Source organism: Cricetulus griseus (assembly GCF_003668045.3).
Source record: "Cricetulus griseus strain 17A/GY chromosome 1 unlocalized genomic scaffold, alternate assembly CriGri-PICRH-1.0 chr1_0, whole genome shotgun sequence".
NCBI classification, from domain to species: Eukaryota; Metazoa; Chordata; class Mammalia; order Rodentia; family Cricetidae; genus Cricetulus; species Cricetulus griseus.
In genome coordinates, this window is record NW_023276806.1 from 164,793,842 (window position 1) to 164,820,329 (window position 26,488).

The window sequence follows — 26,488 nt, forward strand, 5'->3', positions numbered from 1 at the left end:
GGTTGAACCCTCTCTGTGTACCTGACATGTGTTAAATGGTGGTGTCACAGAGATGTGTAAGGTCATCCCTGTCCTCAGTAGGTGGTTAGTGAATTCTGTGTAACTGACATGTGTGAAATGATGGTCTCACAGAGATGCATAAGGTCATCCCTGACCTCAGAACACTGGTTAATAGGAGAGAAACGAGTTTAGTTTTTAAAGTCAGGATATACTGTAATAATTCAATCCCTTGCAGCAGATCAGGGCCAGTGTGGTTGGGTCAGGGGTCTACAGATGGGCAATGGACTTCCTAAGAGTGGGGATTCAGAGGCACAGGTGTGTTAGAAGCTGTCTGACCACTCTGGGTACAAAGTTCAGCTCCGTGGCAGGATATCCTGCCAGGGAGCTTAGGGTGTTGTACTTTATGTTAAGGGAGCCAGGAACACGTTTACACTAGGATTTGCATGCTTGTATTACCTTTCAACAAGCGATAAGCACAATATGTAGGTGACTGGGGGTGGGTAGGGGCACAACATTAGAGCGGGGAAGCCGATTAAGAGGCTTCTCCACTAATCTAGGTGAAGGGTACTGAGGATAGAAGCTCCTAAAGGCAAGCAGAACTGGGGTAGAAAGAGGAGGGTTATCCAGAGAATAGGGAAGAAGTGGTAACTTCAGGGTTTGTGGATGTAGTACGTGGAGAAGTTGCATATGACTTGTCGGCCTTCTGTCCTTGAGACATGCTGCTTGCTCCAATCCCAAGGTAGCAAATACAGGGTGAGCTACAGGTGTTTAGAAGTCGTGTGAGCATCAAGATTTGAGAATCTCAGACAGATGTCTCTGGCCGAATTCTGGTGCCTTGTCGTTTTCAAGCATTGTGGCAGTCTCCCCATGTACTATAGGAAATGATTTTCTAAATGCAAAAAAATGACTTAAGTCCTGGTTATAGTGCAGAGTGACTGTGCCCTGCCAACTAGCTACTGACACAGATTTTCCCAGCATTCACTTTAGCAGTCAATACCACTTAGCCTGCTGATTTTTCTTTTAAATGAGGAGGAGCTGAGGGGTTTTTGTTGTTGTTTGTTTGTTTTATTTTTTAAAGAAAGATTTTTTAACTTAGCACGTGTTAGTAGGAGAGCTGCTTGAGAAAAGGAGAGTGCACACTCACGTGTGTAAGGGCTTCTCCAGAGTTACCATTCCTCATCTATTTTTAAAAGCTTTTCCTCTCCTCCAACACCTCATATTGTATTCTCCATTGCTCTATTATCCTTTCTCCTTCCCCAGTTAAGAGTAGGTGTGTCTGTGAAGTTTTAAAGCACTTCTGTTGTTCATGAGTGTAAGATTGAGGCCATGAGGTCAGCTAGGCAGTAGATACACACTGGAGCCTCGGTAATTGGTACTGGTTGGTATAGGCTCAGGAGTAGGGGAAAGGCAGATTATCAAGAGACCCTGTGAATGAAGGCATATAGCATGGAAGATCCCTTCCTCTTCCATCGGGACTGTTATCTCACAGAACTCCATGTGGTGTGTTTCAAACCTTTCCCTGGCACTACCAACCTTAATCAACCTTAGCTCTTCAAGGCTGAAATTTCTTTAAACTGTAGACTGCTGTTTCTAAAGTAACACAAAGTGCAATGTAGAGACTGGTTCAAAACAGTGTTTTCCCATTAAGACAGAAGCAGCAATGCATTTCAGGGGCAGGGTTGACCAGCCTTATTCCTGTTAGATATGAGCTGTGGCTTCCATGAACCAAGCCAGTACATCACAGGACATGGCCTTCACACACTTTTGTAAGGTTTTGTAAGCATGACACTACTTGGAAGTTTCCAACTCAGTGTGGTGACTAAATTAAGTAACATATCTCTATTGAACTTTATTTACAGGAAAGGGAAGTCCTCTGAATTTAAAGCACACACGGCTCCAGTTCGAAGTGTGGACTTTTCAGCTGATGGCCAACTTCTGGCTACGGCTTCTGAAGACAAATCAATTAAAATATGGAACATGTACCGCCAGCGCTTCCTCTACTCCCTGTACCGACACACACACTGGGTACGCTGTGCCAAGTAAGTGCAGACACATCTTCAGACAGGGTCTGTCCTGCTCTAGACTGTATCTGATCCCTCATCCCCCAGAAAAGGGATTGGGCTCATGCTTGGTCATTCGCTCCTATATTTATTCTGTGACTGCTGTGTGCTGGCATCACTTATAAATAAAGTAGTCAAAAATCCCTTGTTTCATGGAGCTTACACTCTAGACTCAGGCAATTTAAAAATAAGATATATATATATATATATCTTATTTTTAAATAAGAGAGAGAGAGAGAGAGAGAGAGAGAGAGAGATGACAGCAGGTCTGAATGGTGTTCAGGGGTTGCCTTACAGAGAAGTCTGTCTTTAAGCAAAGACCTAAGGGAGGAAAGGAGGAAAGAGATTTGTCAAAGGAGGTGAGAGCCTGGTGGTTGTTTGAGAAAAGCAAGAAGCAGATAGTGGAAGTAGGAGAAGGCTGAGATCAAGGCCCTGGATGAGAGAAAGCACCAGTGGAATATGTTCCTTTCTCCAGCTTAGTAATGGGGTAGGCAGTGTGCTGTGTGGTGCTAACTATTAGCAGCTCGAGAGGTCTCCAGTCGCCTCTGAGATAGTGATGAAAGAGTTTCTAGACTGAGAAACCCACTCTAACTATAGGCATTACTGTTCTGTGGGCACCTGATGAAAAAGGAGGATGCTAGCTGAACACAACATTCATATCTCTCAGCTTCTTAAGTACAGATGCAGTGTGACCAGCTGTTTCCTGCTCCTGCCATCATGACTTCTCTGCCACAATGGAGTGTATGTTTTAACTGTGAGCCATAAGAAACCCTCCCTTTCCTAACTTGCTTTTTGTCAAAGCAGTGAGGAAAAGCAACATAGAAACTTGGGAGCCAGAAATGGGTGGCTGCTGCAATAATTCTGTCCATGTGGTTCTTAAGTCTTTGTAAACAATTTGGAGGGGGAATGTGGAAGAGTTTGAAACTTTGGATGAGAACAGCCTGATAAGCAAATCTTCTGGTGGGAGAGACCAGGATGAAGGTGGGGTTCAGAGTGAAACAGGACTCTATTGAGGACTGGGCTACAGACCATTTGTATTAATGGCAAATCTGGCAGCACCCTGCCCATGTCCTGAGAACTTGAATGAAACCGAATTCAAAAGTAATGGCTAATTTGTTTATGAGAGAAATGTCAAGACGGTATAGCATTCAAGGTATGATGGCCATTGCTCCCTGTTCCTTCTCAGATCTGCATCAAGAGAGCCACAAGATAGGACAAGTGTCAAGTTTGGTGAGGAAAGGCGTGTGAGAAAGTTCAAAGTTGCAGTCGAGGAGCACATAGACAAAGCATCTATAATTGAGAGAAAGATGAGCACTGTTAAAGAGAAAACTCACTCCTATCCAGGGAAAATAGGAAAGGTGTCCTGAGGGCACAACCCTACCCACTGAAGGCTGCAGCTTGTAAAAATGAAAATTCATTTGGGTAGAGAACCTGAACTGAGGAAACTGGATGAAGGGGTTACCTGATGGAAAGCAACCAGCTAGGCACACAGTGGCCACTACAGCTTTGGTTCAGGGTGATGGGGAGGGATGCATTACATCTCCAGCCAGCAACCACATTGTCAGTGTTGTCAGCATGGTACCAAAATGAAAAGATACAAGAAATAAAAGATGCAAGAGTGAAGGGCTCACGGAGGCTTTCCCGAGGTTCCGGGGGGCCAAGCAACATGAGGCAGGATTGGTTTTGCTGCCTGGAAAGGAAGGCATGGTTTGCTTTCCCATTTGGGAGATGAAGAAAGTAAATTCCAGAGAGTTGAAGCTAAGACTCATTTAATAGAGTCTCAGAAACCCAGCTGCACTCTCTTGTCTTCCCTTACAGGGGTTAATTACCTGGTCTGTTTAGTAACATTGCATTGAGCAGGGCATAAACAGAACCATGTAGTACAAGTAATAAAAACTCAGAGGACAGATGTTGGAGTTCAAGCTGAAGATCGGAGAAGCAAAGCAGCCAGCCAGTAGAGAATTCTTATTTCTACCAAGGCTCAGACCAAAGTTGGGGGTGCGATCCTGTCCTCAGAGTGACAGCAGACTACAATGCTCTCCATCAAACCCCAGACTGCACTGCACTGAGCTCCTGCCTGATATTCCTATAGTACTGCAATTAAAGGTGTGCCATCCAAAAGTGCCGGGATCAAAGGTGTGAGCTCTGTTTCTGTTTTAGACTGATTCACTGTCAAGTAGCCCAGGGTGGCCTTGAACTCACAGAGATCCATCTGCCTCTGTCTTCCTGAATGCTGGGATTAAAGGTGTGGTCACCACTGCTTGTCCTCTATGGCTAACTGGTGGCTTAGGTGTGTGATTACCTAATGACTTTGTGTGTGTGTGTGTGTGTGTGTGTAACTAGTGGCTTAGTTCTTAACTAGGTGTGTGGCTAATTAGTGGCTTAGCTCTGCACTCTGATCTTCAGGCAAGTTTTATTTGTTAGATTACAAACAAAATATCACTATAGAACCAGGGATGATTCTAGACCTCTACATGCTAGCTTTGTTATTTTGAACACACTGGTACTGCGGCTACTGCTAGCTCCAGGCTGAAATCCTCATAGCTTTGAGGGTGCCCAGGAAAAGCCTCTTGCCTCCTTATTTCTGTTCGAAAAAGACTGGAAGTTAGGCCCAAGTAGAGTCCTATGCCCATCCCCTCACCTAGTGGTGAGAAATGATAGTTTCTCAGGCCAAGTCAAGTACCTGGTGGAAATGGCTGCTTTGGCCAGGAGTAGACTCATATCATACCCCATGTTCTAGCCTGGGGACAGAGGAGCCATCTCATAGAAATGCTCATTTCCAATGTTCATTGGAAAACTGTGGTCCTTGTGGTGCCACGTAGGTTAGAGTGGGGTGGAGTACGTTAGAGTAGGTTAGAGTTGATTCTGGATGTCTATGTGACCTAATAGCTCACGCTCTTCATAGTTGCTATGGTCTCGATGGGATGTTATTACTCAAGAGGTACTGATTATAATCTATGGCAAGGAGCCTAACAGGAATAAAAAGATATGAAGTTATATCTTTTTAAATAATAATAAAAAGATATTTTAGTGAATCATGTTTTGTTCAAAAGAGCTCAGTTACTTCTTGGCTGCAGCCACCTCAGTGTCATTTCTTCCTCCACACCTGTGTGGTTAAGAACATCCAATCCGAACCCAAGTAATATATGGGCTGAAACCCCAGACCTGCCAGTCTTCAGTTGTGTGGTCTGTGGGGGAGTCACTTTACTTCCTACTGTCTCTTGTTTTCTTACTTGTGATGGGATGATGGTAAGAGTGGATTAGGATATTTTAATACGTAAATATGTGGGTAGCATTTGTAATAGCGGTGCCTACACAGGAGTCACTACATAAGTCTTTGACTTCATCCTCACCATTACTGGACATGGTGCTAATTAGTTTCTCTGTAAGGTGATTGTGTGACATTCAAACCCCTCCCTTCATAGCTCATGAACCCCCACAGTAGAGGAGGCAAAAGGAGCAAGAAGACTGAGGAGATGAAGGACACCAGGAGAACAAGGCCTGCACAGGTCTACACACGGCCCTCTGAATATATACTATAATTTTTAGTTTAGTGTTTTTATGGGACTAATGCATAAAAAAGTGGGTCTCTGATTCTTGTGCCTTCTCTTGGGGCTCTCCTATTTCTTTTGTTGGCTTGGCTTGTCCAACTTCAATATAATGGGTTTTGTTTTATATTTTCCTTTTGTTGTTCTCTATTAGAAGCCTGTTCTTTTCTAATGAGTGGCAAAAAGGGAGTGGATCTGGATAGGAGAGGAAGTGGAGAGGAACTGCAAGGAGTAGAGGGAAGGGAAACTGTATTCAGATTATATTGTATTTAAAAATCTGTATTTAATAAAAGAACAAAATAAAAAATATATATTGGCCTAGAACAAACAGAGATCCACCTGCCTCTGGCTCCTCTTCCAAGTGCTGGGATTAAAGGCTTGAGCTACCACCGCCCAGCTAAAGTTATTTTTTTATTTTATGTGTATGAATGTTTTGTTTACATGTGTATAAGCGTATCACTTATAGCATTGCCTGTGGAGGCTGAAGAGGGTGTTGGATCCCCTGGAAATTATGTGAGCTGCCATGTGCATGCTCATACACTATATTCTAAATTACAGTTTCCCCAACTCCCTGCCCATCCAATTCCATGCCTTTTTTCTCTCTCTTAAGAAAACAAGCAGCCAAATAAAATGAAAACAAACAAACAAACCAAGAATAAAACAAAGCAAGCCAGGTGTGGTGGCACATGCCTTTAATCCCAGCACTTAGAGGCAATAACAAGTGGATCTCTGTGAATTCAAGGCCAACCTGGTCTACAGAGAGAGTTCCAGGACAGCCAGGGCTACTTAAATACATAAGTAAAACAAAACAAAGAAAAACCACACACCTAGAACTTATGAAAGCACAAAACCAGAACCATAATATACAAGCAAAAGACGAGTAAGGTTAAAAAAAAATGCCCAAACAAAGCAATATGAGACCAAAAATAACAAAACAAAACAAAACTCTTAAAAATATCTTTGAGTTCAAGAAACTAAATTATTATAAAACATTGTGATTTACAGGAAAATGATAAATGAAAGAATTTGGGAGGTGTAAATGGGGTATTGAACTAGATTTATGTGATGAAAAGTCAAGAGAAGAAACACTTCAGGTCCAGAGCTGGAAAGAGAAGAGGGCAGAAGGAGGAAACCAGGAGAAAGGCACCTGGCCTGAGGAACCTTGTGTGCCCGTGGGAGCATTATTACTCAGACGTGGTTAGAACACAGGTAGTGTGGTGGGATAAGATCGTCCACATTTATATGCTTACCTGTACCACATTGTAGCCCTGCCCTCAGCTGCACTAATGACATATCTTTATAGACTGTTGCAGAAGGGGAAATAGAAGTTCATGGTGCATGGGATTGAGTATTGCCATTGGACCAGCTTTCTCCTCCCAGGCACTGTCAGTTATGGGAAAACTCAGAAGAAACATGTAAGAATGCTGTTCCCATTTCCAGGGGGAAGAGGACCATGGTGGAAGGCCAAGCTTCCTGCTGCCTGTGTAGCAGTGCTGAGCCTTTCTCACTCTGTGTGCCATGGGGACAGCGTCACCAGTGGCAACACAGCATCTCCTGTCGCACTGCAATGGCCTTTCCTCCTTTTTAGGTTGAGGTCTGTAGTTGTTGAGAGATACCATGGACAGAGAACTGACTTACAAATAATGCTGATTCAAAGGAGAGAGGACTGTGAGATGCAGAAAGGGGTCATGGTCTCTAATCCCATGCTTGGCTTTCTGCATACAGCCAGCCCTGAAAGAAGGGTGAGAAGGAGAAAAAGAGGGAGAGGAGAGTCCCTTTGCTTTTGTTCTTGTGCATATGAGATGCATCTCTAGATGACACTGAAAAAGAAGAAGTTTCTAGTCAGAGTACCTGTTTTGCCTCCATACCCCAACCCTACTGCCTTAGGGTTGACCTAAGTGGGAACTTTTAAGGTCATCAACCTCTCCCCACCCCTTTGGGGTTTTTGAGACAGAGTTTCTCTGTGTAACTTTGGAGCCTGTCCTGGAACTCACTCCGCAGACCAGGCTGGTCTCAACTCACAGAGCTCCACCTGCCTCTGCCTCCTGAGTGCTGGAATAAAAGGCATATACCACCACACCCGGTTTTTAAGGTCATCTTTTAAATGGTCTCCTTGTTACAGAATCTTCTGTGTCACACACACACACACACACACACACACACACACACACACACACACTCACACCTTTATACCTGTTACTGCTTCTGTAAAAAGCAAATTTGACCCGTGCTGTTTCCCAGCTTTGACCTCTGAGTGACTCTTTACCGAGGCACATGAGTTTTTCCTTCTGTGACAGCCTGTTTCTCTTTCTCCATTTCAGCACTCATTTGCCTCCCCACAGCTGTTGCTGGCTCCTCTGGAGCACAGCTGTGTGTTGTGAGTTTCTGCACCTTCTGCTTTTCAGGCAGGGCTTTCAGCCTTACGCTCTAACACTGCTCTGCTTCCTCCAACAGGGTTCCTCACTGTCCCAGCCTGAGCCTATAGATGTCACAGTGCTAGGAGATCTGTTAACATGGGCTCCTTCCCTGGTAGACTTTGAGTTAGAAGCATGTCTTCATGCTGTACTCTCTTCCCCAGTCCTGTTCTAAGTTCTGTGGGTATGACAGAAACAGAAACTGGGAAGTCCCTCCTGTGCTGGTAGAGCCCCTTCTGCCAAGGGGAGACAAGACAAATAACAACTCTATTAACATGCACATGCACACACAGGTTGCAGAAGTCACATCTACTAGTGTGACCTAAGACCTGACAGAGCAGAGGAGCTAGTGACATGGGTAGCTGGAAAGTGGACATTTGAGACAGTCCCATGCAGTATGAGAATCACTGTCTCTATGGGCTAAGGAGAGCTAGGAATAATTACACAGAAATGGGATGGGATGAATTCAGGGTAGGCAGATGCTACTCTCAGATAACTTTGATGGCAGTATCCAGGGCTTTCTTCGGGGCTAGGTCATTTTTGTGAGCCTTTCATATAAAATCAGGAATATTATATATGCATGCTAACCGTGGTATTTATGCAGCCCTCCCCCTGTCCCTTGTACCTTTTGGTTGGGTCTTATTCCCACTGGCAGGGTGTTCACTCACAAACCCGACTGTGACGGCATACGTTTGTCTTGCTGGTATCTGCGGTTCTGGGGGACTTTTAAAGATGGCTTGTTTCTGTGCTGCTGGACAGACTCATGAAATTGTGGAAACCTGTCCACCCTGAGGAGTATTCCTTGATAAATACTTTGGTGAAAGTTAATGCATTTCACTTCTTGGCAGCTCTCCATGTATATGCTCCCAGCACTCTTACAGATTCTTTTTATATCTGCATTTTAATCTTGGCTCATCTTACACAATTAGGACAGAAAAGTTAAGAAGAATAGCAAGGTGACCACTGAGTCTCAGACTGCTCAGTATGTCTTCTTCCTGATGAGAGTGTCCTAAAGAGGACTGGAAAGGTCTATGTAGGGTTTAAAGTCCTCTCTGCAGTCACTGTCAAGGGGGAGAGCTCAGCAGGAACTGAGTCATGCTTAAACAGTTAGCAAATCTGAACAGAAGCCAGTGTTGGTACTTAAGATAGCACTAGCAGCCAGAGGGCCTAGACCTCTCACGTGCCTCGGTGAGGGCCTGCTTAACTGGGACAGCAAAGTCCAAATAATATACAGAAGGCTGCTTATAAAACCCAGACTAGACCGAGACCCCCGGACTTGGGAGGTGGGGTGGAGTCTTCCAGCTGCAGATCCATGTGGCGCTGTCAGGAGCTGATGGTGGGCAGTGGTGGTGCTCACCATGCTCCCATCTTTGGGAGCAGGTGGAGAGTCACCCGAAGCCCCTCTGCAGTCCTGGACACAGCTGTGGTTCTTCCACTTTTTCTTGAATGTTGCTGGCTATGCCAGTTTTATGGTACCTGGCTACCTCCTCGTGCAATACTTAAGATGGAAGAACTACATGGAGACACGCAGGGGTCTCTGCTTTCCCCTGGTGAAGGCCTGTGTGTTTGGCAATAAGCCTAAGGCTTCTGATGAGGTTCCACTGGCTTCCCGGACAGAGACAGCAGATAGTACCTCTTGGCAGGTCCTGAAGCTCCAGGTGTCCTATCTGACTTGGGGTGAACTGCAGGAAAGAGTCATGACTGGCCGTTATGGGGCCACACCACATCACCAGGCGAGCATTTCACGGACTCCACAGTTCCTGTTGCTAATGAACCGTGTGCTGGCACTGGTCATGGCAGGTCTCTACTGTGTCCTACGCAAACAACCCCGTCATGGGGCACCCATGTACCGGTACTCTTTTGCCAGTCTGTCAAACGTGCTTAGCAGGGGGTACCAATATGGAGCGCTTAAGTTTGTCAGTTTCCCTACCCAGGTGCTGGCCAAGCCTCCAAGGTGATTCCTCTCATGATGATGGAAAAACTGGTGTCTAGATGAAGCTATGCACACTGGGAATACCTGACTGCCGGCCTTATCTCAATTGGAGTTAGCATGTTTCTGCTGTGTAGTGGACCAGAGCCCCAATGCTCTCCAGCCACCACACTCTCAGGCTTCATTCTACTGGCAGGCTATATTGCTTTTGCCAGCTTCACCACAAACTGGCAGTATGCCCTGTTTGCCTATAAGATGTCATCAGTGCAGATGATATTTGGGGTCAATTTATTCTCCTGTCTTTTCACAGTAGGCTTACTACTGGAGCAGGGGGCCCTACTGGAGGGAGTCGGCTTCATGGGATGGCACAGTGAGTTTGCACTCCATGCCCCACTCCTCTCCACCTGCTCTGCCTTTGGTCAGCTCTTCATCTTCTACACCATTGGACAATTTGGAGCCGCTGTCTTCACCATCATCATGACTCTGCGCCAGGCTATTGCCATCCTTCTCTCCTGCCTCCTCTATGACCACACTGTTGCTGTGGTGGAGGGACTGGGAGTGGCTGTGATCTTCAGGGCCCTCCTACTCAGGGTCTATGCCCAGGGCAGTAAGCAGTGGGGAAAGAAGACTGTACTAACTGAGCCCCCGGTACAGAAGGTATGAGGGGTAAGGACTTAACTCTGGTTTTCTGTAGCATCTCAGAGGCGCTGACTCAAGGTCAAAATTATTTTCTCAACATTTTAGTATACAGCAGAGGATTGGAGCCCTGGAGGCAGCCTCTTTTGCCTTAAGAGCCCCGCCTACTTACATGGTAGTCAGTTGTGGGTCTGAGTTATAGAGGTAATCTAGATAGAGCTCCTCCCCCAACCTGAGACCTTAATTTAGCTGGTAGAACTGTAAACCAGCACCTGGCCTTTGCTTGTTTCCTTTAACACCCAGCCCTTGAGACTGCCAGACACAGCTGGTCAAGAGCAGCACAAAGTTTACAGGTCCTAATTTGGTTAAGGGGTAGGGGGTACACTAGTGAAAATGGTGCTGTGCCAAACAGAGCCCTGCCCAGCCCCTTTGGGGCCTTTGTGTTCCTTGCTCAAGTTTTAGTACTTGGGAATGTCACCTTTTGCTCTTATTTGATTAAAACTGCAGCCGTGACTGGGCCATGTGTTTTGGTTGGCTGAAAGGGGGACTACCATCCTGAGTGTTACTTTACAAGGAGAACAGGACTATATGAAACTGTTATTTAATTTCAGAACAAAATAAAACAAACAAAACCACAAAAAATAAAAATAAAAAATAAAACCCAGACTAAAGCAAGAAGGGTTTGTTGGGAAAATCTCCAGGAATAGCTTTTTCATTCAGACAGTGAGCCTCATACCCATCCTTGCCGAGGGCACAGCTCTGTCAGCTTTGCTGCTCGGGTGGCCCTGTAGCCAGGGTGCAGACATGCTGGCTGCTGTGGCTCTTTGCCTCTTGCTGTTGCTGGGCATCTTCTGTCTGTTGAAGTAGAATTCCGCCCTCAGTGATGCAGTACCATTGTCTGGTCAGAGCAGAATGGCAACACAGTTACAATAATGGGCTCACTCATAAGCATGTGATCCTGGGAGTGTAACTTAACCTTTCTGGGCTGCAGTCCACTGTCCCATAAAATGAATACAGTTGACAGGCTCACTAGTAACCATGTGATCGGGGCACATAGCTTAACCTTTCTGGGCCACAGTCCACTGTCCCATAAAATGAATACAACTGAGTTACTTTCCTCATTTAGTGGGGTATCAATAAATATCAACCATCAATTGCTCTTGTGTTCCTTTCTTCCTCTTGGAGCTATACTGGGTTCACTTTTATGTGAGGTCCAAAAGTCATTATGTGTATTTACATATAATTTGGAGGAATGCTATTAAGGTAGTATCTATTTAATACACTTTATCTATTTGACCATCAAAGGTAATTTTATTTCTAAGTTGTCATACCTGCAATTTTGTGTTTCTGATTTGTTTTTTTTTGAGACGGGCTCTCCATATATATATATAGCTAGGCTGGCCTTACATTCATGCTTGTCCTGCTTCCACCACTGGAATCTCTTTAGCGGCAGTTACAGTCCATGTAAATTCCTGTGGGCGGTCTTGTGATTCCCACAGTGTCTTGCTGTATTGTTGTCCCACACGCTTATTTCCTATTCTCCTTTTCAGTTGTATATTGGTTTCCATTTTATCCTCCTTTACTGACTTTTTGGAGTTAATCTGTTATTTTTGTGCTCAATGGTAACATCTAGAAGTTGATTATGCTTCCTTAACACGATCAATAACATATAACATTTATCTTAGAACATTGTAAACAAAATGTCAGAACTTAAGAAGTATATCCCCATTACCCACTTCTTGACAGCTTTAACTTGTACGCATCATAAAAGCCCAGACTGTTAAACTTCCAGTTTTATCTGAAAGACAATAAGAAAAATTTTTATATTTTGTGTCCATATTTTCCAGTTCTAGCAGAATTTACTTGTTTGTATAGATATGTTTCCATTTGCTATCATTTCTTGAGCTTGAAAAATGTCATTTATCATGTCCTATATTGCCATTTTCCTGGTCATAACTTCCCTGGCTTTCTGTTTCACATTTATAAAGAATGTTTTTGCAGAAGTATATAATCACAGTTTTTGAAGTATCAGTTGCTGTGGTCTTTATATTAGGGTTCTCTGGATAGATAAAACCAATGGGATATATGTATTGATACATGAAAGGAGATATATTAGGAAGGTGGCTTATGTGACTTCAGCAGCCAAGACATCCCACAACCAGTAGTCTGAAGGCTGAAGCCCCTGAAATTCTGGTAACATGACACAGTCCAAGTGCAACCAGGAAAGACAATGATGTAACTTTCATTCTGGGGTAGACACTTGAAAACCTGATGGGGTGACCTCTGGAATTGGTCCTGAAAGCCAACATCTGGAAAGCCTGGACTACTTCTGTCCAAGACAAGAAATGAGTGTGTTCCCATTCTTGGGAGGGTAGTGACTGCTAATTTTAGTTGTCAACTTGAGTGGACTTTATAACAAATATCTAGACCATTTAAGGCCTATGCCTTGGAGTATGTATGAATCTGAAGGCTTTTCAGAGAGAATTAATTAAGGGAGAAGACCCATCCTGACCATGGTGTCATTCTATGGTCTGAGGTCTTGGGCTGAATAAAAATGGGAAAGGGATAAATAAAAGGGGGGAGAGGAAAAAGCCATCTGAGTGGAACCCTGACTTTGAAAAAAAAATAAAAGTATTTCTAATAATTGTTTTACAGGCCTTGTCTGCTAATTCCAGCATTTGTACAATATCTTGGTGAAATTTTTCTTCATTTCTTAATGCAGTTCTGATTTGCATTGCCATGCTGACTAAAGATGTTGAACATTTGTGTGTTTCTCAGCCATTGAGAACTTTCTGTTTAGATCTTGAACCCCATGTTTTTAATTGGGTTGTTTTCTTGATATCCAGTTTTGTTTTGAACTCTCTATTTGTTTTGGATATTAGCTCTTTATCTGATATGATTTCTGGTTCTGTAGGTTGCCCTATTGTCCAATGGCAGTGTCCTTTACCATTCAGTAGCTTCTCAGGTCCATGAAGTCCCACTCACTGTTGATTTAGCACCTGTGCTAATGATGTTCCATTCAGAAAGTCTTTTCCTGGGCCAGTGAGGTCAATGCTATTCCCCACTTTCTCTTCTGTCAGGCTCATTGTATCTGATTTTATGTTAAGGTCTTTGACCCATGTCGAGTTTTGTGCTGAGTGAGTATCTATCTTGCACGCAGCTATCTAATGATTTGTTGAAGATGGAGACTTTTTCCATTTTGTCTTTCTGGTTTCTTTATCAAAAACCAGGGCTTATTCCTGGGTCTTCAATTCTATTCCATTGATCAATGTGTCTGTTTTTGTACTAATACTATGTTATTTTTATTACTATATCTCTGCAGTCCAATTTGAGGCTAGGGATGGTGATACCTCCAAAAGTTCTTTATCACTCAGGGGTGTTTAGCTATCCTGAGTGTGTGTGTGTGTGTGTGTGTGTGTGTGTGTGTGTGTGTGTGTGTGTGTGTGTGTTTCCATTTGAAGCTGAAAATTGTCCTTTCAATTTCTGTGAAGAATTATTTTGGAAATTTGATGGGAATTGCATTGAATGTGTATATTGCTTCTATTCAGATTGCCATATTTAATATATTAATCCTATCGATGAGAGCTCTTTCCATCTTCTGATATCTTCTTCAATTTCTTTCTTCAAAGACTTGCAGTTTTTATCATATAAGTCTTTCTCTTGCTTGGTTAGACTTACCCTAAATTTTTTATATTATTTGAAGCTATTTTGAAAGGTGGTGTTTCCCTGATTTCTTTGGCAATCTGTTAGTCATTTGTTTATAGAGGGGCTACTGATTTTTGTCATTTACTGTTCTGATATTATTTATTCCTTGTGTTTTCTTGGTCATGGTTAGCCTCTTCAGGTTGAAAATTTCCTTCTATTATTTTCTTTTTTTAAGATTTAGTTATTTATTATGTATACAGTGTTCTGCCTTCAAGTATGCCTGCAGATCACAAGAGATCTTGACAGTTGGCTGTGAACCACCATGTGGTTGCTGGGAATTGAACTCAGGACCTCTGGAAGAGCAGCCAGTAGTCTTAACTGCTGAGCCATCTCTCCAGCCCCCTTCTATTACTTTCTATAGGGCTGAATTTGTAGATAGATACTACTTCAATGTGCTTTAATCATGGAAAGTCTTTCTTTCTCCATCAATTATGATAAAAAAAGTTTGCTGGTAATAGTAGTCTGGGCTGGCATCTGCGATCCCTTAGAGTTTATAGAACATCCGTCCAGGCCCTTCTGGCTTTTAGAATCTCCACTGAAAAGTCAGGCATTGTTCTAATATGTAATATGCCTTTATATGTAATTTGGTCTTTTCCCCTTTCAGCTTTTAATATTCTTCCTTTTTCTTATACATTTAGTGTTTTGTTTATTTTGTGCCAAGTGGACTTCATGTTCTGGTCTAGCCTATTTGGTGTTCTGTATGCTTCTTTTACCTTAATAGGCATCTTCTTCTTTAGGTTAGGGAAATTTTCGTCTATGGTTTTGTTGAAAATACTTTCTGGGCCTTTGACCTAGATTTCTTTTCCTCCCTCTGTTCCTATTGTTTGCAGATTTGGTCTTTTCATAGTGTCCCAGATTTCCTGGATATTTTGTGCCCTTTTTTTTAGATTTAACAATTTCATTGACTGAGGTATCTGTTTCTTCTATCTTGTCTTTAGTTAATGAAATTTTTTCTTCCATTTCTTGTATTCTGTTAGTGAGGCTTGCCTCTGAGGCTCCTGTTCAAGTTTCTAAATTTTTCACTTTCAGTTTTCCCTCAGTTTGAGTTTTCTTTATTGATTCTATTTCCACTTGCAAGTTTTGGATTGATTTCTTCTTGTCACTCTTTGTTTACAGGCTCCTATATTTCTCTAGTGGATTTCTTCATCTACTGTTTGTGGACCTCTAATATATTCATAAAGGCTATTTTAAGGTATTTTTCTTGTGCTTCAGCCAAATTGCATTTTTTTAGTAGTAGAACTGCTGGAGTTTAGTGGAGACCTATTTTCCTGGCTGTTTTGATTGTGTTTTTACACTAGTATCTAAGAGTCTGGGTTTGTGATGGTTGTAATTCTAGGTGCTGATATCTGGTCTTCTCTTTATTGGGTGAGTGTTCAGTTCCTTGGTTTCTGTTGTCCTTTCTGGTTCTTAGGGGAGAGTGTGGTAGCTGTGAGTTGCCTGGAATGGAATGGCAGGTGTGGTCATTGGTGGTTCTGAGTAGAATGTATTTCCTAGTGGTGGGAACTGATACTTAGGGGTGGAGATGGGCTAGATGGGAAGGCCTGGAGGGTTCCACTGGAGTGAGAAGAGCAAGTGTGCCACCAGGATCTATTTAGTTTCCTGGGAATAGGGATAGAGATGGAGGAGAGGCCACAGCTAGTAGTCTGCTACAGCTCTGGGGATGAAACCAGTGCATTAGATGAGGAGTGGAGGTCTGAAGATCACCTCCCTGGTTCCCTGGCCCCATTTGCTGTTCTAAATGAAGTAAAAAGTTAGGAGTAGCATCATTGCAGCTTGTGAGGAAGAGCAAGCCCCTTTGAGAAGATGGATACAATGCTAGGAAGAGGCCAGGAATGCAGATGAGGCCACAGGCTAGTCCTGGAGGGCCTCCAATCAGCAGGTAGGACTCAGACTTGTGTCCACAGCCAGTGAAAAGCTACAAAGCATTTAATTTAAGATTGCAAGTTCACTTGTGTTGCTGTGGACTATGAGAGAGCAAAGTGCCAGGTGCCAATGGAGAAGACTGTGACACTGGAGGGAAAGTTGAAGACATGAACGAGTGCTAGCTATCAGCCTTGAGAACGCAGTTTCTACATAGAGAAACTATTTCCTAAGGAGAGGGCAGATAATGAAAGGAAGGAAATGATGCTCAGAGACTGGAGTTCAGTGTAGGAGGCACCATCAGGCTGCTCTAGAGGGGATGCCCTGATGACAGCTGTGTTACAGCTACAGATCCCCAGGAGAGAAATCAGGCATGTAAGTGGTAAATGACCTAAAAATTAATTACTGTTTGATGCCACATTCACTCCCCTTTTATCATCTTCACTTGATTTTTGTTTCTCAGCAGTTGCAGGAATGAATTCTACTAATATAGTCAACATGGCTTCTCTTCTTATCAGTTAAGGAAATATAAATGTTTTCTTCATTGCCCCGACCTTCACCCTTGGGATGTAAGCACAAACCCTATCAGAGAAAAGTCAGAGACTGCTTGTTTGCGATGCATATAGGAGAGATTTAAATCTGTCTGTAGTCTAAATTCCCACTACACCGAGAGAAAACTGTGTCCCACATGGTAGTGAATTTCACAGGGTTACATGGCTGGGGGGGAGGGAGGGTGGGAGTAAGATTCTCCCCAGAACCAGGCTTGTCCAGGGCATTTCATTATTTTGAGTGACTTCCTCCTCCTGCTGCTGCTAAGGACATACTGTGTACCAAACAAGAACAAGTACTGCCACACTGTTTGATCTCAGAGCTCTAAATGCTAAGACAGTGTTTTTATAGAAAATATATTGAATAATCAGAAACAGTCAAAGGAGGGCTATGGCTATAGCTCAGTGATCAAGCATTTGCCTAGCATTGATTCTCCGTCTTCACTGTTAGTATTCAGGCATCTGTACTGGCCTGCCCTTGGAGTTCTGACAGCATGTGTCCTCAGCTGTAGCCACTAAGAGCATGGCCTGTGCATATTCACTGTGTTCCCCTTTAAAAGGACCCTGCCCACCTCCCATCACTCTCTGTCTCTCCCTCTTCTCCTTTTTTCCCTCTCTCTCTTCCTCTCCCCCCTCCTTCTGTTTCTCTCTCTCTCCTCCTTTCTCTCTTCTTTCCCTCTTCCTCTCCCTCTCTCTTGACTTCTCTGCCTGTCTCACTGTCTCCCTGCTCCCTGCCTCTCTTCTGCTGCTCCTTGTCTCCAGTGGCCGGTCTCCCCCCTTCCCTTTCCCATCATCTTTTCCTAGTAAAAAGCCCCTCCATGTAAGCTCTGTCACATGGCATCTGCTTCTCTTGTGCTGCTTTTTAAATTACAACACCCACCTAAATAGGAAAGAAAAAATAGTTCAGAGGGAAAAACTCCTTGCATATGAAGTGGACATACAACTTTATATAGTTTCCACGTTAGAGAGCTTTTGTTATTTAATTTGGGCCTCTCTCAAAGAGCTGTAAACCAGTTTTTCTTGAAAAAAAAAAGTTTTAAAATGTCTTCATTCTCTTGGTGTGTCAGTGATCATTAAGGGATTCAACAGTAATTTTGGTTGGACTTGTCAAGTGTTGTTCAGAGAGCCCATTAGTCACCACTGACTAATTCCTGGAGTCTTCAAAGGTGCTTGGGTGGAACTGAATTGAGAATGAAAATCTTTAATCCTCAGTATAAACTTTAGGTACTCCTAGCATTTAAAAAAATAACAGTCCTGCTAGATGGTGTTTGAACATTAACAATAAAAGTCTAACTTTTCCTCATGAAAGTCAGGACAAATAGAAACCTGTCTTTTGGATGCTAACTTAATTTTGATGTCTGTAATTAAAAATCAAAGAGGAGGAGGGGGTACAAAACAACATGCCCACTTTCAACCACTCAAAGGAGAGGGACATGTAGGAATTAAAGTGAGGGGAGAGACCCTTCCCCCCCCCACCCCCCGCAGCTGCTTCCCAGCCTCTTCCTGCCCTTTCCGCTGACCTGAGGTGTACAGCCCTTCTTACCTTTAGTCCCCTGTCCCCATCCCGTTCCCCTTCCTGCCCTTTCACTGACCTGAGGTCCACAGCCGTTCTTACCAAGTAGTTACTCCCAGGCCTGAGCCTCCTGCTTAGGGTAGGCTTTCACTACTAAAGAGAACCTGCTTTTTCTTACTGACAAGTTTCTTTAAACCTCGTTTCTTCCCTGGAGTTTGTGGAGGACAGGTTTTGTGGTTTGTTTGTTTTTTGTTAAAATATCCTGAGAACAATATCTATAATTGTAACATTAGTGAAAGCTTCATGAGAGAGAACTCTTACCTCACTTCTAACTACATTCCTGCTGCCGAGAGCAGCCCAGTGCTGGAAGCTGGCAGATGCTCGGTATTCCATGAATAATCGTCCTCCTTGAGACACACCACAGAGACCATGCTTGTTTTACAAAACTGCTAATAGCAACCAGTAGCAGTGTGTATAGTTTTTCTTTTATTCGTTTTTATTGTTTGAAATTTCCTATATGCATATAATGTGCTTTGATCAAGTCTAAACCAAATCCCCGCCTTCCAGTTCTTCTCCTAGGATCATCTATATCACAGGAGCACTGCCTCATGCTTTCCTTCCATTTTAAAACTTTTGGGTGGGGCCAGGAAGCGCTTGATAGACAAGTGTTAGGACTTGAGTTTGATTCCCAACACTCATGTAAAAGCCACATGTGTATTTGTAATACCATCATTGAATAGGAGGAGCCAGGGGGATCCCTGGAGTTCATTAGCCAGCCAGCCTGCCTAATTGGGGAGCCCAAGTCCCCATAAGAGACCATTCTGAAGTAAACCTCTGGTATATGTATACATGCTCACACACTCTCTCTCTCTTCCCTACCCTTCCCTCCATCCTTTCTTTTCTCCCTCTTTCCTTTCTCTCTCTCTAATACACACACACACACACACACACACACACACACACACACACACACACTAGACGACATCCAAAACTTTCAGTGTTTTTGCATAAGCTGGACATTAGAAGAAACTTACCTTTTGCCAGAGAGTTACACACAATGGTTCAGAATTTTGACTGTGGAAAGAACAGCCTGGATCAAATCTAGACCCCTTTCTTGTATTGGTTATTTTTCTATTGCTGTGATACAACACTGTGACAAGGGCAATTCATGGGAGAGTATATTTGGGCTTACAGCTGCAGGATGTTTGAGTCTGTTGTAGCAGAGACTGCAAGGAAGCTGGAGAGCTCACATCTAGAAAAAGCACAAAGTAGAGAGAGCCAACTGGAAATGGCACAAGTCTTTAAACTCTCAAAGCTTGCCTCCAGCAAGGCCACACCTCCTAAACACCCTTCCCCCAAACAGAACCGCCAACATGTACCCATTCAAATACATGAGCCCATGGGGAAATTCACATTCAGAAAGCCACATTGTACTCCCTGGTGCCTATAGGTTTGGGGACATATCCTAAAGCAAAGTATCATAAAGCAATTTCTTGATTGTAACCTTTTATAAAATCAAAAAGCAAATTGTGTATTTCCAACATGTAATGGCACAGAACACATTGCCATTCCAAAAAGGAGAAGTGAGCATAGTGAGGAAATACTGGGAGAGGGGGGTCTTTCCCTGAGGTCACCCTTCCCTTTATTTCAATGCAGATCTGGCCTCTACTTACTGGTGCTTACTTCCTTATGGATTTCAGAACAAGTCTTCACTGAAACATTAGTTTTCTGGTGTTCTTTTTCTCTTTACATTGTATATTTTGTATTTCTTTCTTCTTCATTTGCTATTTTTCACTATAGACCTGCATAACAGTTATTAATAATAGCCATGCCACAGATATCAATATTATACTGCTTCCACCAAAGAAAGTAGTCCATTACTTTTTACTTTAGCCTCAGATGAATTCTTAGGACTACAGCAGAAAGAAGGCACATTCTCTGACCAAATATTACAGGAACAGTCTTTAGGCTAACTGTTAATAGTTTGTTCCCTTCTGAAACCTCTGGAGCTGGGCACCACAGTACTGGTATCTTCAAAGCTCCTACTGGGATGACCCTTTAAGCTGCGCTTACAGATTCAAACACATTTCTAGTACAAAGTTCCATACTCTTTTAATATTCCTCCAATAAACGATGTGCTCAAGTTGTGAACAATGACACCCCAATCCTGGTACTACATTCTATATTAGTTACTTTTCTGGTGCTGTGATATAACACTGTGACCAAGGCCACTTATAGAAGAAAGAATTTGGGGCTGGAAAGACAACTCAGAGCTTAGAGCACTGATTGCTCTTCTAGAGGACCTGAGTTCAATTCCCAGCAACCACATGGTGGCTCACAACCATCTATAATGAGATCTGGTACCCTATTCTGGCATGCAGGTATATATGCAGGCAGAATACTGTATACAGAATAAATAAAATCTTTTAAAAAGCTGGCGTTGGTGGCACATGCCTTTAATCCCATCACTCAGGAGGCAGAGGCAGGCAGATCTCTGAGCTCGAGATGAGCCTGGTCTACAACAGCCAGTTCCAGGACAGCCTCCAAAGCCACAAAGAAACCCTGTCTGGAAAAGCCAAAAAAAAAAAAAAATCTTTAAAAAAGAAGAAAGAGTTTGTTTGGACTTACAGATACAGAGTGTTAAGAGTCCATGATGTCAGGAAGGCCATGGTAGTAGGTGATAGTTATGGCAACTGGAGCAGCAAGTGGAGAGCTCACATCTTGAACAAGCCAAGCCAGAAAAGTACATTGGGAAATGGCATGAGTCTTTGAAGTCTCAAAGCCTACATTCATTGGTTTACTTCCCCCAATAAGGCCACACCTAATAAACATCCCGAAACAGCACCACCAATTGGGGACCAAGTGATCAAATACACTGTATATTTGATTTTTGAAATTTGAAATAGGAAAAATTCTCATACAAACCTTTACATTCCTTTGTGTGTCTGAGTTTACTCATCTGCATATGGAGACAATCAATAGTACCTATTTTATATGATTGTTTTGAATATTAAGTTAGTTTCTATAGGTGAAGTGTACTAGAGTATACCATTTTATGATATATGGGCTCAATAAAAATGGATAAGGGTGATGATGGTGGTGGGTTTGATTAGTAATGTCATCAAAATATATAGCTCAGTGGAAGAGTCCCTGCTTACCGTACTCAAAGCTCAGATTTTGATCCCCCACCACAATTAAAACAACAATAACAACAACAACAATAATAATAATAGGATTATTTGCAATTGGATCATTCCAGTTGATTAGATGATTTAGCATTACTTCCTCAATATGTTTGGAATAACTTCATGTCTTTTGTTATGTAAGATTTTCATATTAAGCAATTTTTCAAAAATAAGGCTTATTAAGAAATATGATAGCTGAGTGTGGTGGCGCACACCATTCATTGCAGCATTCTGGAGACAGAGACAGGAGGCTCTCTGTGAGTTCAAGGCCAGCGTGAATTCCAGGGCAATCAGGAATATATATATATATATATATATATATATATATAGAGAGAGAGAGAGAGAGAGAGAGAGATCTTGTCTCACAGGAGGAGGAGAAAAGGACAATTTGAATTGATTCCTGCTTAGTGTATATTTATTGTGAAAATTTTAGTTCTAGAAAGATAAATGAGTCAGTTTTTTTTCCCGAGTCCATGCAGATAAGGCTTTCTATTTGAAATATTTCTATAATATTGTTCCCCATATTTGGATATTTCTTGTGTATTTTCTAGAGGAAAATTAGTAAAATATTAAGGTCTCTCCTAAGAATAAATTAGGGGGCTGGAGAGAAGGCTCATCAGTTAAGAGCCCTGACTTCTCTTCCAGAGAACCTGGGTTCAATTCTCAGTACCCACAAGAAGGCTCACACCTGTGTGTAACTCCAGTTCTAGGACTTTGGGAATTCTCACTCAGACATACATGTAGGCAAAACACCAATGAACATTAAATTTAAAATATTACATATAAATTTTTATATATAGATAAAAGAAAAAGAGTTAGGAGTGCAGAGAAAACAAAATAAAACATTTAATTATATTCCACACCCAGACTGAAAATTCAACAGAAATCTGGACTTAGGACTGGAGTAAAACTACACATAAATGCACTCGCAATCACTGGTCTGTGAGCTAAGTTTGTCCTTTCTGAGCTGCTGCTGAAATACTAGTAAGAAAGCTGTTGTAGTTCCCTATCTAAACCTCACTTCATTTTCTGTTTGGTTTTCACCTTTTCTGACTTTAAAGGTCAATTACTGTTACAAATAAAGAATAAATGTGGGAAACAGTATAGGAGCAGTAGACAAGATCTCTCTCTCTCTCTCTCTCTCTCTCTCTCTCTCACACACACACACACACACACACACACACACACACACACACACACACACACACACTGGGGTGGTCAGCTAGAGCAGAACAAAGCTGCTGTTCTGAGTGACTTCTGAGTCCAAGCCCAGGAAGCCAAAGGGCTTTTTTTTTTTTTTTTTTTTTTTTTTTTTTTTTTCAGAAAGCTTCACTACCAGGTTGGAGTCAAAAACCTCCAGGAGAGCCACAAAACTGAATTAATTATTTAATATAAACAAAAAAGGAACTTGGTTAGTCTATGTGACACGTTTGGTCTTTCAAGGGTCTTCATTGTTTGTCATGGTGATAAGTTGTTGCAAAGATATTGTTTGCAAAGTAGTCCATGTAGTGTAGTCCATGTAGTGTGGTGACAGTGGCCTCTGCTATCCAGTCTGTTTAGCCTGACTTGTGTGTGGTGTGGAGATGTGTGGTGTCGATGATCCAGAATTGCTCACATGGAAAATTTTCCTTTTTCTAGATTCTCGCCCGATGGAAGATTAATCGTGTCATGCAGCGAGGATAAAACTATTAAAATTTGGGATACTGCAAGTAAGCAGTGTGTTAATAACTTCTCAGATTCTGTAGGGTAAGTTCATTCTCTTTGTATGGTTCTATGTATCTGCTTGCTAAGGAGATAACCCTATTATAAACAATTCAAACTTTAAAATGAAGGGAAAGAAATTGAAATGTCAAGCCATCCTATTCTTTCTTCCTAGATTTGCAAATTTTGTGGACTTTAGCCCTAATGGTACATGCATAGCTTCAGCAGGTTCTGATCACACTGTGAAAATCTGGGATATAAGAGTGAACAAATTACTCCAGCACTATCAAGGTAATGGTTCCCCCAACCAGAAAGAAGTCTCACTATCCAATGGCTGCTACAGGAAAGGCCTGTGGTTGGCTTTAGAGCTCTACATGGGGGGTCAGAGGCTGCACTTGAACTGGCTACAGCAGAGTAGTTAATTCCCATCAACAGAAGAAACAAGACGAAGAAGAGAGGTACAAACAATGTTTATTTTATTTTATGTTTATTTATTGTTTAATAAATGTTTATTTATTTTAATGAAAAGCAGAGAGAGAAAATGTATTCAGTGTGACCATGTTGGGAAGGGAAACAGATAAAGGATCAGTCAACCCCCAAGTCTGTCTTGGAGTAGTGGCATGAGCTTCCAACTTAGGCAGAGCAAGAAGGGAGGCAGGATACAAGGAGGTATGCAGAGGGAAGCAGTCCTGACCAGGGCGTCCATGTATGAGTCTATAAAGGGCAGAGAAAGCCCTTCTAATCCGATTGCTGAGTGGGATAAATCTGCTTCCTACATTCATTTCCTTTCTGTCCCATTGTGAGGCTCATGGATAATTGTCCTCACCTGGGAGATGAGTCTGTTCTGAGAGGTTGTTTTCCCAGGGATCCAAGGTGACTACATGTTTAGGACATGTATGTGTTGTGTAATGTTTTTTTCTCTTTGGGGGGCCCACTATCCAGCTCCCAAATGAATCACATACGGAGGCCTATTCTTACTTATGAATACTTGGCATTAGCTTGGCTTGTTTGTAGCCAGATTTTCTTAATGGTAATTATCCTGTCTACCTTTTGTCCCTGGGCTTTTCCTGTTTTCTTAACTTCTGTAAATATTACTCTGTGGATTGCTGTGTAGCTGGATGGCTGGGTGACTGGGTGGCTGGGTGGCTGACCCCTGACATCCTTCTCTCCTTGTTCTCCTGCTCCCCCTCTTCCTCCTTTCTCCTTCTATTTATCCTCTCTGCCTGCCAGCCCTGCCTATCCTTGCTCCTCCCTCGAAATTGACCGTTCAGCCCTTTATTAGGACCACCAGGTGTTTTAGACAGGGACAGTAACACAGCTTCACAGTTAAACAAATGCAGCATAAACAGAAGTCACACACCTAAAAATAAGATTCTCCAACATATATGTATTTGTGTATGTCTTTGTAGCCATAGTTAAGGAGACTGACAGATACAAAATGAGGGCCAAGATTCCAGGCTTTCAGTTGCTTGTGGCCCAAATGAGTTGACATTTAGGAAAAGCAGCTTCTATGCTCCCATTTCAGTTTCCCCTTGTGTTTAAATATTGCTCAATCTTGAGGGAATTAGTGTGTCTGGCCAGTCTGGCTTTGTAGGTTTTCTTGGCTCAGTAATAAACTAGTGCCTGAGAAGAGAACAGGCTGTAATGACTGGGCATCCATGTGAAATGAGCCAGATGTTTAAGTCTAAAAGTGGAAATCCCAATAGGAAATAGAGTGCTAGCATCCAAAGCCAAAATAGATCCAATTAAATAAAATCTATAGGAAGACATCTTCCTAGCTAATCCCTCTGAGTATAGACTACTAAGAATGGACTCTAGTGGAAGGGAGTTGATGTCAGGCAACCATGCTTAAGAATAGCTTCCTTATACTCCCTTGGCTTAGTTGCTTTTGGAAGGACTCACACAAGTAACTTAATTTTAGTTGTTCACTTTAAGATAGGGTCTTCCTATGTAGTCTAGGCTGGCCCTAATCATGAACCTCCTATTTTGCCCTCCTAAGTACTGGAACTATAAGTATGTACCACCATGCCTATCGGGACTTTATTTTGACTTCGAAGATGTCCCCCATTATGTAGGAACAATTTTCTCTGAAGGCATGGCTGACTAATCATCTAGTGATTTCATCTTAACTGTCCCTAGTCACTGGGATAAGAGCTGTCCCCATTGACCTGATCTGATCTCATGTCAGGTAGGGGAAGAGAGATGAAATATGACACGGAGCCAGTGTCAGAAGACTCCCTAAATGCCACCCTTCCCCTTTGGAGCCAAATTCAAGTAAATAAGAAGCATAAGAGACCCTCAGGCTGGAATTCATTCTTAATTTAATTCTGTCTGTCCTGTCGGTGATAGCCTGGCATCTTGATAATGCTTAGATCATTTAAGATGTATTTATACAGAATATTAGCAGACAATGGTCAAAAAAATTTACAAGGAAAATAGAAGTCACTACTAACAAGAGCAAATATTGAAAGACATGGGATTCAAAAATAACTGCACACTAGGGTCATTTCCCCTGAGTTTGAATCTAAGTACTTTGGACAAGGATCAAAACTGAGCAAACCAAGAGTCTTAGAACACTCATATTTAGAATACTACAAGAAGTTGAGAAATGGACACTGGACCCATGGCTCAGTGGGTAAGAGCACTTGCTGATCTTGTAAAAGACCTGGGCTCCCTTTCCAACAGCCACATGGCATCTCACAGCTGCCCCAAACTCCAGTTTCAAGGGATCTAGTGTCCTCCTCTGGCCTCAGTGGGTGCCAGGCATACACACAGTGTACCTACATACATGTAAACATAGCATTTACACATACAATTTTAAAATAAATCTCTTTATAAAAAAGGAAGCCAAACAATTGGCAAAATAATCTCATAGCATTCAGTATTACAATTGTCAGCATTATGACCATCAACCTGTCCTAATTCTATTCTCAGAAATACATTTAAATTTGTGTCCACTGAAAGAATGGTATAATTTAGCAAAAACAGGCTACTTTTTTGTTGTTGTTTTGTTTGTTTTGGGTTTGGGTTTTTTGTTTTTGTTTTTTTGTTTTTTTTCCCCCGAGACAGGGTTTCTCTGTGGCTTTGGAGGCTGTCCTGGAACTAGCTCTTGTAGACCAGGTGGGCCTCAAACTCACAGATATCTGCCTGCCTCTGCCTCCAGAGTGCTGGGACTAAAGGCATGTGCCACCAACACCCAGCTCAAAAATTATTTCTTAATAAAATAAATTACATGCCTTTAAATAGGTTTTTCATCTATATGAATGTGTTTGTATTTCCTGGATATAGAATTCCATGTATTCATTACAAATTTAATTCTAAATAAACTTTCAGCAAAAATTTCAGGAGAGGCCGGGCGTTGGTGGCACACGCCTTTAATACCAGCACT

The 26,488-nt window shown here is 42.4% G+C and overlaps 1 protein-coding gene and 1 pseudogene across 2 annotated transcripts in view; both read left to right on the plus strand.

Moving 5' to 3' along the window:
- The window catches only part of Poc1b (POC1 centriolar protein B), a 96,205-nt gene that overhangs the window by 22,303 nt on the left and 47,414 nt on the right, over positions 1 to 26,488 (plus strand). For both annotated transcript variants that reach the window (XM_027394138.2, XM_027394139.2), the window contains exons 4-6: positions 1,860 to 2,039; positions 23,038 to 23,145; positions 23,276 to 23,391. In XM_027394138.2, the coding sequence (XP_027249939.1) occupies positions 1,860 to 2,039; positions 23,038 to 23,145; positions 23,276 to 23,391 (404 nt within the window). The remainder of the gene's footprint in view (positions 1 to 1,859; positions 2,040 to 23,037; positions 23,146 to 23,275; positions 23,392 to 26,488) is intronic.
- LOC103159452 lies at positions 6,317 to 10,615 on the plus strand (annotated as a pseudogene).